General features: G+C 47.6%; 1 protein-coding gene across 1 annotated transcript in view; it reads left to right on the forward strand.

Annotated features, from left to right (window-relative positions):
- Window positions 1-17,817, forward strand: part of LTBP3 (latent transforming growth factor beta binding protein 3) — a 282,983-nt gene that overhangs the window by 126,146 nt on the left and 139,020 nt on the right. Inside the window, exons 15-16 of the mRNA XM_063945201.1 lie at window positions 11,728-11,847; window positions 11,929-12,057. Coding sequence (XP_063801271.1) covers window positions 11,728-11,847; window positions 11,929-12,057 — 249 coding nt within the window. The remainder of the gene's footprint in view (window positions 1-11,727; window positions 11,848-11,928; window positions 12,058-17,817) is intronic.

Raw genomic sequence — 17,817 nt, forward strand, 5'->3', positions numbered from 1 at the left:
TTATCTATCAAAAATACCCCTAATGAGATATCCTAACCAAAACTGTAAAATTGTTTTGCAAATAAGTGCTGCAACAGAAAAGAGATCTCCTGCCAAAAATCTAAAACTAAAGGTCTGAGTGAGCAGCATTTAGAGTTGGGGAACATATGCTGCTTTACCTTTAACGCAGGGATGGGGAACCTTCGGCCCTCCAGCTGTAGTTGAACTACACATCCCAGCATGCCCTGCAACAGTTTTAGCATGGCCAAAATAGCAAAACTGTAGCAAGGCATGCTGGTATGTGTAGTTCAACAACAGCTGGAGGGCCGAAGGTTCCCCATCCCTGCTTTAACGTAAGAGGCATGAAGGAATGAGGGCTACCCCAGTGAGTGTGATTGTCATTCTCCCTAACCTCAGGAAGAGCAAAGGATACAACCACAGAGCAACTGACTTAAGTGACATTGTAGCTTCAACACTAAACTCTTTGGGAGTGAAGGAGAGGAGAGTTCCAGTAAATGGTGCCAGTAAGCCATTTCCCCAGGAGTGCGGGTACAAAAATTCTGGAAAAATACTAATCTAACTAGACCAGGGTAACAACCTAGACAAATTGGGGACTATTTCCCACCATGTGGAGAGGAAAGCAGCTAAAGCAGATAGAAAAGTGAAGCAAAGTAGTGGCCTACTAAAATCTACATTACCAGTGAGTAAGGATCAACTCCAAGGCCCTCATTCCGAGTTGATCGGTCGCAAGGCGAATTTAGCAGAGTTACACACGCTAAGCCTACGCCTACTGGGAGTGTATCTTAGCTTCTTAAAATTGCGACCGATGTATTCGCAATATTGCGATTACAAACTACTTTGCAGTTTCTGAGTAACTTCAACCTTACTCTGCCTGTGCGATCAGTTCAGTGCTTGTCGTTCCTGGTTTGACGTCACAAACACACCCAGCGTTCGCTCAGACACTCCCCCGTTTCTCCAGCCACTCCTGCGTTTTTTCCGGAAACGGTAGCGTTTTCATCCACACGCCCATAAAACGCCGTGTTTCCGCCCAGTAACACCCATTTCCTGTCAATCACATTACGATCGCCGGAGCGATGAAAAAGCCGTGAGTAAAAATACTATCTTCATTGTTAAATTACTGTCACAACTGAGGGCCTGAGCTGACGGGAGGCAGCCTCAGTTGTAGGGGCTGAGATGTACCGGAACCTGGGAGGTTGTATCAGACCCCTGGACATGTAAGTAACATGAATAATAACTGCCCGAAGGCGTGACCACGACAACTTGGATAAAAGTCAATGATGTTTATTATGACAACTCCGCAACACAGCAGCAGTAAAAGAAAACGTAAAAGTCAGCAAAGAATAAATACAGTTCCTGGGTACTACAGGATGGCAGGAGCCACAGGGCACTGGTAGTGTGAGATAGTTCTTATGATCTTCTAGATGGAAAGTCCTTACCAAGCCCGACTGTAGCAATGGAGATAACCCAGGATTGTGCCAGCTGGTGTTCCAGGAAAAGCTGGGTTGCTGAAGATAAAACAGCTGCTGTGGATACTGGCTGGAACCAGACTGTTGTTAGCACGGAGTGGATACTGGCTGGAACCAGTTAAATAATAAATGAACTTGGGAGCGATGAAATATGAACTGAAATGTAGAACTTGAGAGCGGAGAAATAATAATACCGGTGGAGAGTGGTAAAGTGTAGAAAGGACACCGGCCCTTTAAGGGAAGCTGTACTCTGCTGGAAGCTGAGCTGGGAGCAGGTAATGTTGTAGCTGGAAACAGATGAATCCACAATGGATTGGAGAGTCAGGCTACACCGCAGGTGGAATGCTGGTGCGGGTCTCTATGGTGGAAGTCTTGAGACAGGAGCTGGAACCTGGAAGACAATCACAGGAGAGAGACAAACAGGAACTAGGTTTGACAACCAAAGCACTGACGCCTTCCTTACTCAGGCACAGTGTATTTATACCTGCAGCAAGGAAGGGATTGGCTAGGCAATTATGCAGATTAACAATACTGACAACAGATTGGAGGAAATGATCAGCTGACAGAATCCAAGATGGCTGCGCCCATGCAGACACTTGGAGGGAAGTTTGGTTTGTAATCCATGTGGTAATGAAAACAGAAATGGCGGCGCCGGCCACTGGAGACAGGAGACGCCAGGCTGACAAGTGCACATCCAACCACGCGGACACAGCGGAGGCCGCGGCTGACGTAATCGCCACTCTGACACTCTGCATGCAGAAGCTCAGGGACGGCGGCGGAGGCCGCGGGAGACGCCATGCCAGATGTAATATGGCGCTTACTGTGACAGCGTCCCAGAGTGACAGGAGAGGATACAGGAATGTACACATCAGGATAACAGATGGAATCCGGTCCTGGAGCGCTGAGCCAGCCTTAGGAGGCATCTGATGGGTAAGAAATGGCGTCCAGATACCCGGATCGTGACAGCACCCCCCCCTTTAGGAGTGGCCCCAGGACACTTCTTTGGCTTTTGAGGAAACTTGGAATGGAATCTCCGGACCAAGGCAGGAGCATGGACATCAGAAGCATTGGTCCATGAACGTTCCTCAGGACCATAACCTTTCCAGTCAATAAGATATTGTAGTTGACCGTAACGGTGACGTGAGTCCAGGATCTTGGCCACTTCATACTCAACGCCTCGTTGAGTTTGGACTTTCGGAGTTGGAGGAAGTGAGGAATGAAACCGATTCAAGATCAGCGGTTTCAACAGGGAAACATGGAATGTCCTGGGTATTTTTAAGAAGGGAGGCAACTGGAGTCTGTAAGCAACAGGATTGATGACTTGTTCAATCTTGAAAGGACCGATATAGCGAGGTGCAAACTTCATACTGGGAACTCTTAACCTCAAATTCTTCGTGGATAACCATACCCGATCACCCACCTTGAGAGCAGGAACTGCTCGACGCTTCTTATCCGCAAACTTCTTGTACCTGAACGATGCCTTGAGCAGAGCTGATCGTACGCTCTTCCAGATATTGGCAAACTGATGCAAGGTGATATCCACTGCGGGAACAGAAGTTGCTGGAAGCGGTTGGAACTCAGGGACTTTAGGGTGGAATCCAAAGTTAGTGAAGAATGGTGTTGAAGCAGATGAAGAATGATACTGGTTGTTATGACAGAACTCGGCCCAGGGAAGTAATTGAACCCAGTCATCTTGAGAGGAGGACACATAGATGCGGAGGAAGGCCTCCAAGTCCTGATTCACCCTCTCGGTTTGACCATTGGTCTGAGGATGGTAAGCCGTGGAAAACTTTAGCTTGACTTGGAGGACTTGACATAAACTTCGCCAGAATTTGGCTGTGAATTGAACTCCTCGATCTGAGATAATTTCTTCAGAAAGACCGTGGAGTCGGAAGATCTCTTGTATGAATACTTGAGCCAACTTGGAAGCTGACGGAAGACCGGTGAGAGGAATGAAGTGTGCCATCTTGGTGAACCGGTCAACTACCACCCAGATGGTATTGAACTTGTTGCACATGGGTAAGTCTGTAATGAAATCCATCGACAAGTGGGTCCATGGTCGACGGGGAACGGATAGTGGAACCAGTTGCCCCGCAGGCGACTGGCGGGATACTTTATGTTGGGCACACTTTGGGCAAGATGCAATAAACTCCAAGACGTCCTTTTTCAGAGTTGGCCACCAATAGGACCTAGAGATAAACTCCAGGGTTTTTTGGATACCTGTATGTCCGGCAAAACGGGAAGCATGGGCCCAATGCATGAGCTTCTTCCTTAGCATCGGCTTCACAAAACTTTTCCCTGATGGGGGCGTAGAGTCCATCCCTACCGTGGAGAATGCCAACGGATTTATAAAAGGATGCTTGTCTGAAGACTCTGACTCATTTTCTTGCTCCCATGAGCGGGAAAGGGCATCGGCCTTGCGATTCTGAGAGCCCGGACAGAACTGGAGTTTAAAGTCGAACCTGGAAAAGAAAAGTGCCCATCTGGCCTGACGAGGGTTGAGACATTGTGCGCCCTTCAGGTATAAAAGGTTCTTGTGGTCTGTAAGTATGGTGATTGAATGAGAAGCTCCCTCCAACAGATACCTCCACTCTTCTAGAGCGAGCTTGATGGCTAGCAACTCCTGGTCGCCAATGGCATAGTTGCGCTCAGCTGGGGAGAACTTCCGGGAGAAGAAACTGCAAGGGTGTAGATGGCCATCTTTAGCCCTCTGAGATAACACCGCTCCTACTCCAACGGAGGAGGCATCCACCTCTAAGATGAAAGGAGAGTCGATGTCAGGCTGTTTCAGAACAGGCGCAGAGATGAACCTTTGTTTTAAAAGATGAAATGCTTGCATGGCTTCTTCAGACCACTTGGACGGGTTAGCACCCTTCTTAGTGAAAGCAGTAATAGGCGCCACAATGGTGGAAATGTCTCGTATAAACTTTCGGTAATAGTTGGCGAACCCTAAGAACCTCTGGACCCCTTTGAGGGTTAAGGGTACCGGCCAATTTTGGATTGCTTGAAGTTTCTCAGGATCCATCTCTAGTCCGGAACCGGACACAATGTACCCTAGAAACGGAATGGACTTGACTTCAAAGACGCATTTTTCTAATTTGCAATAGAGATGATTGACACGGAGACGGGACAGAACCTCTTTAACCCAAAAACGATGTTCCTCTAAATCGTTGGCAAAAATGAGGATATCGTCTAGATAGACCACGACATGACGGTATAGAATGTCTCTGAAGATCTCATTGACAAAATGCTGGAAGACAGCTGGAGCATTGCTCAATCCGAAGGGCATGACGAGGTACTCATAATGTCCGTCACGGGTGTTAAAGGCGGTCTTCCACTCGTCACCCTCACGGATCCGGATGAGATTGTATGCACCTCGCAAGTCCAGCTTTGTAAAGATGGTAGCTCCGCTAACTCTGTCAAAGAGCTCAGTAATCAGGGGTAAAGGATAACGGTTCTTGATGGTAATGTCGTTCAAACCTCTGTAGTCGATGCACGGCCGCAGACCACCATCTTTCTTTTTTACAAAAAAGAAGCCTGCGCCGGCTGGAGAAGAAGAAGGTCGAATGAACCCCTTTGCTAGGTTCTCTTTAATATATTCCTCCATAGAATGCGTCTCAGGCAGAGACAACGGATAAGTTCGGCCTCGAGGTGGAACCTTCCCTGGAACGAGATCAATCGGACAGTCCCATTCTCTATGAGGAGGAAGGATATCAGCAGAAGCTTTACTGAACACATCCGTGAAATCTTGATATGGAGGAGGTGGAACATCAGACGACCTGGGGGAGGAAGAACAGACAGGCAATACTTTAAACAAACATGTCTCAGCACAGGAGGAACCCCATGCCAGGATTTGCGTAGTCGTCCAATCAATTGTAGGATTGTGAAGACGGAGCCATGGAAGGCCCAGGACCACAGGATGTGTGGCTCTTGGAATCACTAAAAAAGAAATAAGTTCGGAATGAAGAACTCCCACTCTCAGACGAACTGGTAGAGTCCTTAAAGAAATAACTGCATCAAAAATTTTGCTGCCATCCACGGCAGTTAAAGAAATGGACGAAGGAAGTCTCTCGGTGGGTAGGGACCACCGTTTAACATAGGCTTCGGTAATAAAGTTCCCAGCTGCTCCGGAATCAAGGAGGGCAATGACGTTCCGGTAACGTTGAGCAACTTGAAGCGAGACTGGGAGATTACAATCTTGAGGAGATGGAGAGGAGATCATTACTCCTAGCCGGCCCTCTCCTTGGCGAGCTAGGATTTGGAGTTTCCCGGACGTTTGGGACAGGCATTAATGGTGTGAGACGGAGCTGCACAATAGAGACAGAGAAACTCGGAGAGACGTCTTCGGCGCTCAGCAGGAGTTAAACGGGAACGGCCAAGTTGCATGGGCTCATCTTTAGATGGTGACAGTTGACGAGGAGGAGGAGCAGAAGATTTTGGAGCAGATGATCTTCCACGCTCAGTTGCTCTCTCTCTGAAACGTAAATCAACTTTCGTGCAGAGTGAGATTAGCTCATCTAACTTAGAAGGTAAGTCTCTGGTAGCTAACTCATCTTTAATACGCTCAGATAAGCCATGCCAGAATGCAGCATACAGGGCCTCGTCGTTCCATGCCAGTTCGGATGCCAGGATCTGGAACTGTATCAGATATTGTCCTACAGTACGTGACCCCTGGCATAAACGGAGAATCTCGGATGAAGCTGAGGTTACCCGGCCTGGCTCGTCGAAGATGCGCCTGAATGTTGACACGAAGGCAGTGTAGGAAGATAGCAGGGTGTCGGACCTCTCCCACAACGGTGATGCCCAATCAAGGGCTGAGCCACTGAGAAGAGAAATAATGTAGGCAATTTTTGTACGGTCACTGGGAAAATTGCCAGGTTGTAGCTCAAACTGAATCTCACACTGGTTGAGAAATCCCCTGCAGAATCTTGGAGATCCGTCAAATTTTGCTGGCGTTGGAAGATGAAGACGTGGAGCAGAAATGGGTAAGGTGGGTGGGGTTATAGCTGGAGTCACTGTGGTTGACGCACCAGACGCGCCTGATCCACGGAGAGTTGTCTGAATCCCATCCAGCCGAGTAGAGAGATCCTGGAGACAGCGGATGATGTGGCCCTGTGCAGCCTCCTGATGTTCTAGTCGGGCTGCCAGTTCTTGCATCGGCCTGGCCGCTTGATCCTGGTCTCCGGCTGGATTCATTAGGTCAGTGCTTACTGTCACAACTGAGGGCCTGAGCTGACGGGAGGCAGCCTCAGTTGTAGGGGCTGAGATGTACCGGAACCTGGGAGGTTGTATCAGACCCCTGGACATGTAAGTAACATGAATAATAACTGCCCGAAGGCGTGACCACGACAACTTGGATAAAAGTCAATGATGTTTATTATGACAACTCCGCAACACAGCAGCAGTAAAAGAAAACGTAAAAGTCAGCAAAGAATAAATACAGTTCCTGGGTACTACAGGATGGCAGGAGCCACAGGGCACTGGTAGTGTGAGATAGTTCTTATGATCTTCTAGATGGAAAGTCCTTACCAGGCCCGACTGTAGCAATGGAGATAACCCAGGATTGTGCCAGCTGGTGTTCCAGGAAAAGCTGGGTTGCTGAAGATAAAACAGCTGCTGTGGATACTGGCTGGAACCAGACTGTTGTTAGCACGGAGTGGATACTGGCTGGAACCAGTTAAATAATAAATGAACTTGGGAGCGATGAAATATGAACTGAAATGTAGAACTTGAGAGCGGAGAAATAATAATACCGGTGGAGAGTGGTAAAGTGTAGAAAGGACACCGGCCCTTTAAGGGAAGCTGTACTCTGCTGGAAGCTGAGCTGGGAGCAGATGAATCCACAATGGATTGGAGAGTCAGGCTACACCGCAGGTGGAATGCTGGTGCGGGTCTCTATGGTGGAAGTCTTGAGACAGGAGCTGGAACCTGGAAGACAATCACAGGAGAGAGACAAACAGGAACTAGGTTTGACAACCAAAGCACGGACGCCTTCCTTGCTCAGGCACAGTGTATTTATACCTGCAGCAAGGAAGGGATTGGCTAGGCAATTATGCAGATTAACAATACTGACAACAGATTGGAGGAAATGATCAGCTGACAGAATCCAAGATGGCTGCGCCCATGCAGACACTTGGAGGGAAGTTTGGTTTGTAATCCATGTGGTAATGAAACCAGAAATGGCGGCGCCGGCCACTGGAGACAGGAGACGCCAGGCTGACAAGTGCACATCCAACCACGCGGACACAGCGGAGGCCGCGGCTGACGTAATCGCCACTCTGACACTCTGCATGCAGAAGCTCAGGGACGGCGGCGGAGGCCGCGGGAGACGCCATGCCAGATGTAATATGGCGCTTACTGTGACAGCGTCCCAGAGTGACAGGAGAGGATACAGGAATGTACACATCAGGATAACAGATGGAATCCGGTCCTGGAGCGCTGAGCCAGCCTTAGGAGGCATCTGATGGGTAAGAAATGGCGTCCAGATACCCGGATCGTGACAATTACTTGGCGCAGTCGCAGTGCGAATATTGCGCATGCGTACTAAGCGGATTTTCATTGCGATGCGATGAAAAATACCGACCGATCAACTCGGAATGAGGGCCCAAGTCTAAATACAAGACAGGGCAAGAAATGATTAACTAGCAGTACTAAAGCATTATGGGGGTAATTCCAAGTTGATCGCAGCAGGAATTTTTTTAGCAGTTGGGCAAAACCATGTGCACTGCAGGGGAGGCAGATATAACATTTGCAGAGAGAGTTAGATTTGGATGGATTATTTTGTTTCTGTGCAGGGTACATACTGGCTGCTTTATTTTTACACTGCAAATTAGATTGCAGATTGAACACACCACACCCAAATCTAACTCTCTCTGCACATGTTAAATCTGTCCCCCTGCAGTGCACATGGTTTTGCCCAACTGCTAAAAATTTTCCTGCTACGATCAACTTGGAATTACCCCCAATGTCCTATTAAATAAATTGCAGTGGTTAAGTATAAACAAAACCTCAGACCAGTGCTCTGTTGTGAGCCATTTCCTAGAGATTCCTCCCCTGCCTTAATGTATGACCTCCCTGTAGTTCAGCCTGTATGACATCTCTGGGCATAGCTAATCTCACCTCTGAGGATAACCACTCCTATGTCAAGGGCACTTTCCATAGTTTCCGTACAGTATATTCAAATGTTTCAGGACCTTGACCAGGCTGTCGCTGGTTCCTTGCCGGAGGGAAAGCAATTTCCCTCTGCATTCCTCTAAGACTGCTCAGCAGATAATGACGTTGTTTCTATTATTATGTAGAGAGCCTTAAACTTAGGAATAGCTTCTCCATGGGCTGCAGGAGCCAAATGATAACAGGAAAACAAATCTCTTCTGAAAAGCACTTTTTATTTTGTTGTACCATGTTATTTTATTTTTGAATGGGATATAGTGACCTCCTAACATTATACAGGGGGAAAAGATTATGGTCTTCTTTTTTTGAGAAAGTAAGAACTGTGCTTGTACACAAACCATACAGGAAAGACAATGACATATCAGTATATGTATCAGTAATATGATATTTGTTTTCTTGACGAGTTTATAAATGATTCATCATGATGTAACTCAGGTTGAATTACAGTACGCTGGTGCAGCATAAATGTCTCACAGATGCCCATAAGTCTCTGCAGAGGGTGGTCTTCAGGTTGCCGACTGTCTGGATCCCGGCGCACAGTATACCGGCGCCGGAATCCTGACAGTCGGCAACCTGAAGACCACCCTCTGCGGGTGTAGTATGGTATGCCGGTGGCCGGGCTCCCGGTGACCAGCATACCGGCGCCGGGAGCCCGACCGCCGGCATACCGACAGCGTGGCGAGCGCAAATGAGCCCCTTGCGGGCTCGCTGCGCTCGCAACGCTATTTATCCTCCCTCCAGGGGGGTCGCGGACCCCCACGAGGGAGAAATTCTGTCGGTATGCCGGCTGTCTGCAGATTGTGGGACTAGTTGGCTATGCCACCCTCTGCAGATTGTGTGACTAGTTCCATGGAACAGATGTGCACAACAGCAGAGAGGACAATTAAATTGGGTACATGTCGATGACAGGCGGACATGGACAGATATTCACTTCTTCTGATTTGCGGAATTATGTGTTCTACTATTCGAGAATCTGTGAAAACAAAATATATAAATTTTTTCAATGAGATATTTATATAAGCTGGAAGGGGTATAGAGTGTGCATGTATTTCTAATTGGCACTTAAGTGCTTTAAAGTCATATAAATTATGACCATAAAACATAAATAATCCCGGAGTTGACATAAAGTAAGATAGTACATTTCATGATATTTTCCCTTGCAACATGGAGAACCAGTTTTACAGTTGCATTGTGCAGTATGAACTCATACGTGTAATGTTTGTAATGTATGTTACAGTTTTCCCCCTTCTTATGCTATGTATTCCCCCTTCATGTTGCTGCTTGGTGATGCACTGTACCGCAAAAAATTCCTAGTGTGCGTGAGAACACCTGGCCAATAAAGCTGATTCTGACAGTTGCACTCGAATTAAGGCAGTTTGCATAATTGTTAGGCCAGCACAGAGTACAATTTCTGCCTGTCACAATGTATATCAGGAGGCATATGCAGGAGGCAGGTGTTTGAGCTGTGATGCACACTAAGCACTGACTGCATCTGGACCCATTTCTATGGCTGCTATTTATATGACAGGCGAGATCAGCCATCTATTCACATTACTTTTGATATTTCCATTCACACAGTTAAAAGTATTCCCGTTTGTCATTCACTTGGCATCTAACTCTTCTACGTTTGTACACAGATGCAGAGAAAGCATTTGATAGGGTAGATTAGCAGTTTTGTGTTCAAGCTGTTACAACGGGTTGGTCTAGGCCCTACCTGCCTTTCAAAAATATGATCCCTCTACCAACAGCTAAATGCCAGGGTCAGAGTAAATGGGACTTTCTCCAATTATTTTTCTATTTCCAATGGCACCAGACAAGATTCTGCCTTCTGGTGTTCATACTGTTTATAAAGGCCTTGGCTAGAGTGATTTGGATAAACCCTAACATCACTGGTGTACAGGTTGGTTCCCAAGTACACTTGTGCTTTATGCCGCTGACCTCTTTGCCTTACTGTCGAATCAACTCAAATTAACCATTCTAAATCAATTGCATTAAATATTAATGACTCTCCATTCAAGATCACTGAATTGCATCAAGCTATCCCCTTTGTATGGCAATCTTCCCGTATTAAATATTTGGGAGTCTTTCTCACACGTAACTACTCTGATTCACGGCACTTTACATTAGCAACATATTGCCATAATTTCCCAAATCCCAGAAAATTGGATTTTGTTTATCCTGCCACTGACTATAGGGGACTATAGGGGATAAAGGGATAATTGAATTACACCCCCCCCCCCCCCCCCCGATCAATTAGCCATGATAATTTACTGTGGCTAGTTGAATCCCCCCCAATTCACCTTAATGAATAGGTCCCTTATTATCTTCTTCTAAATATTAATGGTCTTGCTGTTTGGTAACTTACAATTTTTACTCCAGGCAAATGGCTGCTGCTTCTGAATTTATTTAAGCTTTTGGAGTTATGTCTTGCAATTAGAATTAGAAATTCTTTGGTCCAGTGATGTCGCAATTCATCTTGGTGAATAATTTATTGATAAAGGCTACAGAAAGGAATGTGCGGTACAAAAGTATTGGTTCACAGTAGCTTTGGAAGTAAAGCATACAGTATATTTCAGTGCGGTGGTGGCTCTCCTTGCCACCATGAAAGCACTGATCACCTATTTTTACCCCTTGCTTCCCATCACTTCAAAACTTGGCTACGCCAATATATCCAATATGAAAGTCAGCTACTCTATCCTTTACAGGGCAGCTACTCTATCCTTTACAGGGCAGCTACTCTATCCTTTACAGGGCAGCTACTCTATCCTTTACTGCATAAGTAGTGTACAGAAATTCTGAATTTCAGAATTCTCTAGTTTTCTCTCAGTTTTGTCTCGTGCTAATGTCAGTTTATACAGGTGTCCCTATTTATGAAAAACTAACATGCAAACAGACTCACTAAAAAAATGTATATACAGATAGGTCATCTGACCCGGCCCATGATACGCCCTATGGGTCAAAGGTTTGTGCGCAGTGCACCCATACACCTGCGAGCATGATATTCACGGCAAACCTGCATATCTGTATGTATATGTATATAAACAATAAATCTAAATATCCATATTGTGTTTCACTTCTGTTTACATTGCAGATATCAATGAGTGTCTATCACCACAGACATGTATAGGAGGGCAGTGCATAAACACGCTAGGTTCTTTTCGTTGTGTGTGTCCTCAAGGTTACAAACTACACAACCAACACAAATGTGAAGGTAATTGATTAGTCTACCATTCAGTAATTGTTTTGTATGTGACTGTTGAGCATTACTTATAGATGTATGTGTATATTCCAGATATAGATGAATGTTCTCTCTTTCCGCAAATCTGTTCCCCTCATGGCAAGTGCGAGAATCTGGATGGCTCATACATGTGCATCTGTGACAGTGGCTATACGTCTAGTGAGGACCATAAGAAATGTGAGAGTAAGTAAACATACAGGAAGGTTTATTTCCCTTTCTGTAAACATCACAGCCTTTTCTTTTTTTTTGCTTCATATACGGTATTGCCCAGGGGCACACCTAGGCCCAGATTTATCAAGCTTTTTAGAGTGATAAATTGCACGGTGATAAAGAACCAACCAATCAGCTCCTATTATTTTTCAAACACAGCCTGTAACATGACAAGTAGGAGCTGATTGGCTGGTACTTTGTCACTGTACAATTTATCACTCTCCAAGGCTTGATAAATCTGGGCCTAGAGAGGAGTAGGCCCATGTGCAGACTCCATCGGGACCCCCTCCTCTCTTCCTGGCAGCACTGTATACTCTGGGCACTAGGGTCATTTGGGGACCCTAGCGCTGTCTAGTGCGCATGCGCAGATCTCCAGGAAAGTGGCGCAACGGCCATTTTCCTAGTGATTTCCATATTGCAAATGCGCAAAATGCCAGGAAAATGGCTGCCGCACCATTTTCCTGAGGATTGCTGCAGCTGCCGATGTGGGACTCCGGAGGGTAAGCACTGAAAAAAAATGGGTGCAGGGTGTGCGGTGTGGCCTCACCTGCACCGCACACACTGCACAAATTTTAAATATGCCAGTGGGGGTCATTCTGCGTTGATCGCTCACTAGCAGTTTTTAGCAGCCGTGCAAACGCATTGTCGCGGCCCACCAGGGAGTGTATTTTCACTTTGCAGAAGTGCGAACGCCTGTGTAGCAGAGCGTCTGCAAAAACATTTTGTGCAAAGCAAGACCAGCCCTGGACTTACTCTTCGTGTGCGTTGATTCTAACGTTGGAGGGTTGGCTTTTGACGTCACACACCCACCCAGCGTTCGCCCAGCCACGCCTGCGTTTTCCCTGACACGCCTGCCTTTTTTCAAACACTCCCAGAAAATGGTCAGTTGACACCCAGAAACGCCCCCTTCCTGTCAATCTTCATGCGTTCTGCCGTGCGACTGAAAGCTTCGCTAGAACCTGTGCAAAACCACAAAGAACTTTGTACCGGTACATCGCGCGTGTGCATTGCGGTGCATATGCATGCGCAGAAATGCTGATTTTTATCCTGATCGCTGCGCTGTGAACAACGGCAGCTAGCGATCAACTCGGAATGACCCCCAGTGGTACTGCTGTGTTCTTTTTATCAGTGCTGTGCTTGATCAGGGGCAAATGCAGGCTTTCCAGAGGGGCTTCCAAACGCTTGCATGGGGAGCCCTATTTAACAAGTATCACAGAAGTACTTATATCACTTATTCTTTAAATAAAGAATATTTAATTGAAGTGTTTTTTGTTTTGTTTGTTGTGTTAGGTATGTTTTTTTCTCTGACGTCCTAGTGGATGCTGGGAACTCCGTAAGGACCATGGGGAATAGACGGGCTCCGCAGGAGACTGGGCACTCCAAAAGAAAGATTAGGTACTATCTGGTGTGCACTGGCTCCTCCCACTATGACCCTCCTCCAGACCTCAGTTAGATTTCTGTGCCCGGCCGAGCTGGATGCACACTAGGGGCTCTCCTGAGCTCCTAGAAAGAAAGTATATTTTAGGTTTTTTATTTTACAGTGAGACCTGCTGGCAACAGGCTCACTGCAACGAGGGACTAAGGGGGGAAGAAGCGAACCTACCTGCTTGCAGCTAGCTTGGGCTTCTTAGGCTACTGGACACCATTAGCTCCAGAGGGATCGATCGCAGGACCCGTCCTTGGTGTTCGTTCCCGGAGCCGCGCCGCCGTCCCCCTTACAGAGCCAGAAGCAAGAAGATGGTCTGGAAAATTGGCGGCAGAAGACTTCAGTCTTCACCAAGGTAGCGCACAGCACTGCAGCTGTGCGCCATTGCTCCTCATGTACATCTCACACTCCGGTCACTGATGGGTGCAGGGCGCTGGGGGGGGCGCCCTGAGGGCAATATTACACACCTTGGCTGGCAAAAAATCACAATATATAGTCCCAGAGGCTATATATGTGATAAATACCCCTGCCAGAATCCATAAAAAAGCGGGAGAAAAGTCCGCCGAAAAAGGGGCGGGGCTATCTCCCTCAGCACACTGGCGCCATTTTCTCTTCACAGTGCAGCTGGAAGACAGCTCCCCAGGCTCTCCCCTGTAGTTTTCAGGCTCAAAGGGTTAAAAAGAGAGGGGGGCACTAAATTTAGGTGCAATATTGTATATACAAGCAGCTATTGGGGAAAATTCACTCAATTATAGTGTTAATCCTTACATTATATAGCGCTCAGGTGTGTGCTGGCATACTCTCTCTCTGTCTCCCCAAAGGGCTTTGTGGGGTCCTGTCCTCAGTCAGAGCATTCCCTGTGTGTGTGCGGTGTGTCGATACGGCTGTGTCGACACGTTTGATGAGGAGGCTTATGTGGTGGCGGAGCAGATGCCGATAAATGTGATGTCGCCCCCTGTGGGACCGACACCAGAGTGGATGGATAGGTGGAAGGTATTAACCGACAGTGTCAACTCCTTACATAAAAGGCTGGATGACGTAACAGCTGTGGGACAGCCGGCTTCTCAGCCCGCGCCTGCCCAGGCGTCTCAAAAGCCATCATGGGCTCAAAAACGCCCGCTCCCTCAGATGGCAGACACCAGTGTCGACGAGGTTGAGACATATGCACAATCCACTAGGAACATCCGTTACATGATCCCGGCAATAAAAAATGTGTTACACATTTCTGACATTAACCCAAGTACCACTAAAAAAGGGTTTTATGTTTGGGGAGAAAAAGCAGGCAGTGTTTTGTTCCCCCATCAAATGAGTGAATGAAGTGTGTGAAAAAGCGTGGGTTCCCCCGATAAGAAACTGGTAATTTCTAAAAAGTTACTGATGGCGTACCCTTTCCCGCCAGAGGATAAGTTACGCTGGGAGATATCCCCTAGGGTGGATAAGGCGCTCACACGTTTGTCAAAAAAGGTGGCACTGCCGTCTTAGGATACGGCCACTTTGAAGGTACCTGTTGATAAAACGCAGGAGGCTATCCTGAAGTCTGTATTTACACACTCAGGTACTAGACTGAGACCTGCAGATAGTGCTGCTGCAGCGTGGTCTGTGACCCTGTCAAACAGGGATACTATTTTGCTAACATAAGAGCATATTAAAGACGTCGTCTTATATATGAGGGATGCACAGAGGGATATTTTGCCGGCTGGCATCCAGAATTAATGCAATGTCCATTCTGTCAGGAGGGTATTAGAGACCCTACACTGGACAGGTGATGCTGACTTTAAAAGGCACATGGAGATTCTGCCTTATAAGGGTGAGGAATTGTTTGGGGATGGTCTCTGGGACCTCGTATCCGCAGCAACAGCTGGGAAGAAAATTTTTTACCTCAGGTTTCCTCACAGCCTAAGAAAGCACTGTATTATCAGGTACAGTCCTTTCGGCTTCAGAAAAGCAAGCGGGTCAAAGGCGCTTCCTTTCTGCACAGAGACAAGGGAAGAGGGAAAAAGCTGCACCAGTCAGCCAGTTCCCAGAATCAAAATTCTTCCCCCGCTTCCTCTGAGTCCACCGCATGACGCAGGGGCTCCACAGGCGTAGCCAGGTACGGTGGGGGGCCGCCTCAAAAATTTCAGCGATCAGTGGGCTCGCTCACATGGATCCCTGGGTCCTTCAAGTAGTATCTCAGGGGTACAAGCTGGAATTCGAGACGTCTTCCCCCCCGCCTTTTTCCTCAAATCTGCCTTGCCGACAACTCCCTCAGACAGGGAGGCTGTGCTAGAGGCAATTCACAAGCTGCATTCACCAGCAGGTGATAGTCAGGGTGCCCCTACTTCAACAAGGACGGGGTTACTATTCCACAATGTTGTGGTACCGAAACCGGACGGTTCGGTGAGACCCATTTTAAATTTGAAATCCTTGAACACATACATAAAAAAGTTCAAGTTCAAGATGGAATCGCTCAGGGCGGTTATTGCAAGCCTGGATGAGGGGGATTACATGGTATCCCTGGACATCAAGGATGCTTACCTGCATGTCCCCATTTACCATCCTCACCAGGAGTACCTCAGATTTGTGGTACAGGATTGTCATTACCAATTCCAGACGCTGCCGTTTGGGCTGTCCACGGCACCGAGGGTATTTACCAAGGTAATGGCAGAAATGATGATACTCCTTCGAAAAAAGGGAGTTTTAATTATCCCGTACTTGGACGATCTCCTGATAAAGGCAAGGTCCAAGGAGCAGTTGTTGGTCGGGGTAGCACTATTTCGGGAAGTGCTACAACAGCACGGTTGGATTCTAAACATTCCAAAGTCACAGCTGGTTCCTACGACACGTCTACTGTTCCTGGGGATGGTTCTGGACACAGACCAGAAAAAAGTGTTTCTCCCGGAGGAGAAAGCCAAGGAGCTGTCATCTCTAGTAAGAGACCTCCTGAAGCAAAAACAGGTATCGGTGCATCACTGCACGCGAGTCCTGGGAAAAATGGTAGCTTCCTACGAAGCAATCCCATTCGGAAGGGTCCATGCAAGAACTTTTCAGTGGGACCTGTTGGACAAGTGGTCCGGATCGCATCTTCAGATGCATCGGCTGATAACCCTGTCTCCAAGGACCAGGGTATCTCTGCTGTGGTGGCTGCAGAGTGCTCATCTTCAAGAGGGCCGCAGGTTCGGCATACAGGACTGGGTCCTGGTGACCACGGATGCCAGCCTTCGAGGCTGGGGGGCAGTCACACAAGGAAGAAACTTCCAAGGACTTTGGTCAAGTCAGGAGACTTCCCTACATATAAATATTCTGGAACTGAGGGCCATTTACAATGCCCTAAGTCAGGCAAGGCCCCTGCTTCAAAACCAGCCGGTACTGATCCAATCAGACAACATCACGGCAGTCGCCCATGTAAACCGACAGGGCGGCACAAGAAGCAGGATGGCGATGGCAGAAGCCACAAGGATTCTCCGATGGGCGAAAAATCACGTGCTAGCACTGTCAGCAGTGTTCATTCCGGGAGTGGACAACTGGGAAGCAGACTTCCTCAGCAGACACGACCTACACCCGGGGGAGTGGAGACTTCATCCAGAAGTCTTCCAACTGATGGTAAACCGTTGGGAAAGGCCACAGGTGGACATGATGGCGTCCCGCCTAAACAAAAAGCTAGAGAGATATTGCGCCAGGTCAAGAGACCCTCAGGCAATAGCTGTGGACGCTCTAGTGACTCCGTGGGTGTACCAGTCGGCTTATGTGTTCCCTCCTCTGCCTCTCATACCAAAGGTACTGAGAATAATAAGAAGACGAGGAGTAAGAACGATACTCGTGGTTCCGGATTGGCCAAGAAGAGCTTGGTACCCAGAACTTCAAGAAATGATATCAGAGGACCCATGGCCTCTACCGCTCAGACAGGACCTGCTGCAGCAGGGGCCCTGTCTGTTCCAAGACTTACCGCGGCTGCGTTTGACGGCATGGCGGTTGAACACCGGATCCTAAAGGAAAAGGGCATTCCGGAGGAAGTGATTCCTACGCTGATTAAAGCCAGGAAAGAAGTAACCGCAAACCATTATCACCGTATTTGGCGAAAATATGTTGCGTGGTGTGAGGCCAGGAAGGCCCCAACAGAGGAATTTCAGCTGGGTCGTTTTCTGCACTTCCTACAGTCAGAAGTGATTATGGCCCTAAAATTGGGTTCCATTAAGGTCCAGATTTCGGCTCTGTCGATTTTCTTCCAGAAAGAACTGGCTTCACTGCCTGAAGTTTAGACATTGTAAAGGGAGTGCTGCATATTCATCCCCCTTTTGTGCCTCCAGTGGCACCTTGGGATCTCAACG

Source organism: Pseudophryne corroboree, chromosome 11 (genome assembly GCF_028390025.1).
Source record: "Pseudophryne corroboree isolate aPseCor3 chromosome 11, aPseCor3.hap2, whole genome shotgun sequence".
Lineage (NCBI taxonomy): Eukaryota > Metazoa > Chordata > Amphibia > Anura > Myobatrachidae > Pseudophryne > Pseudophryne corroboree.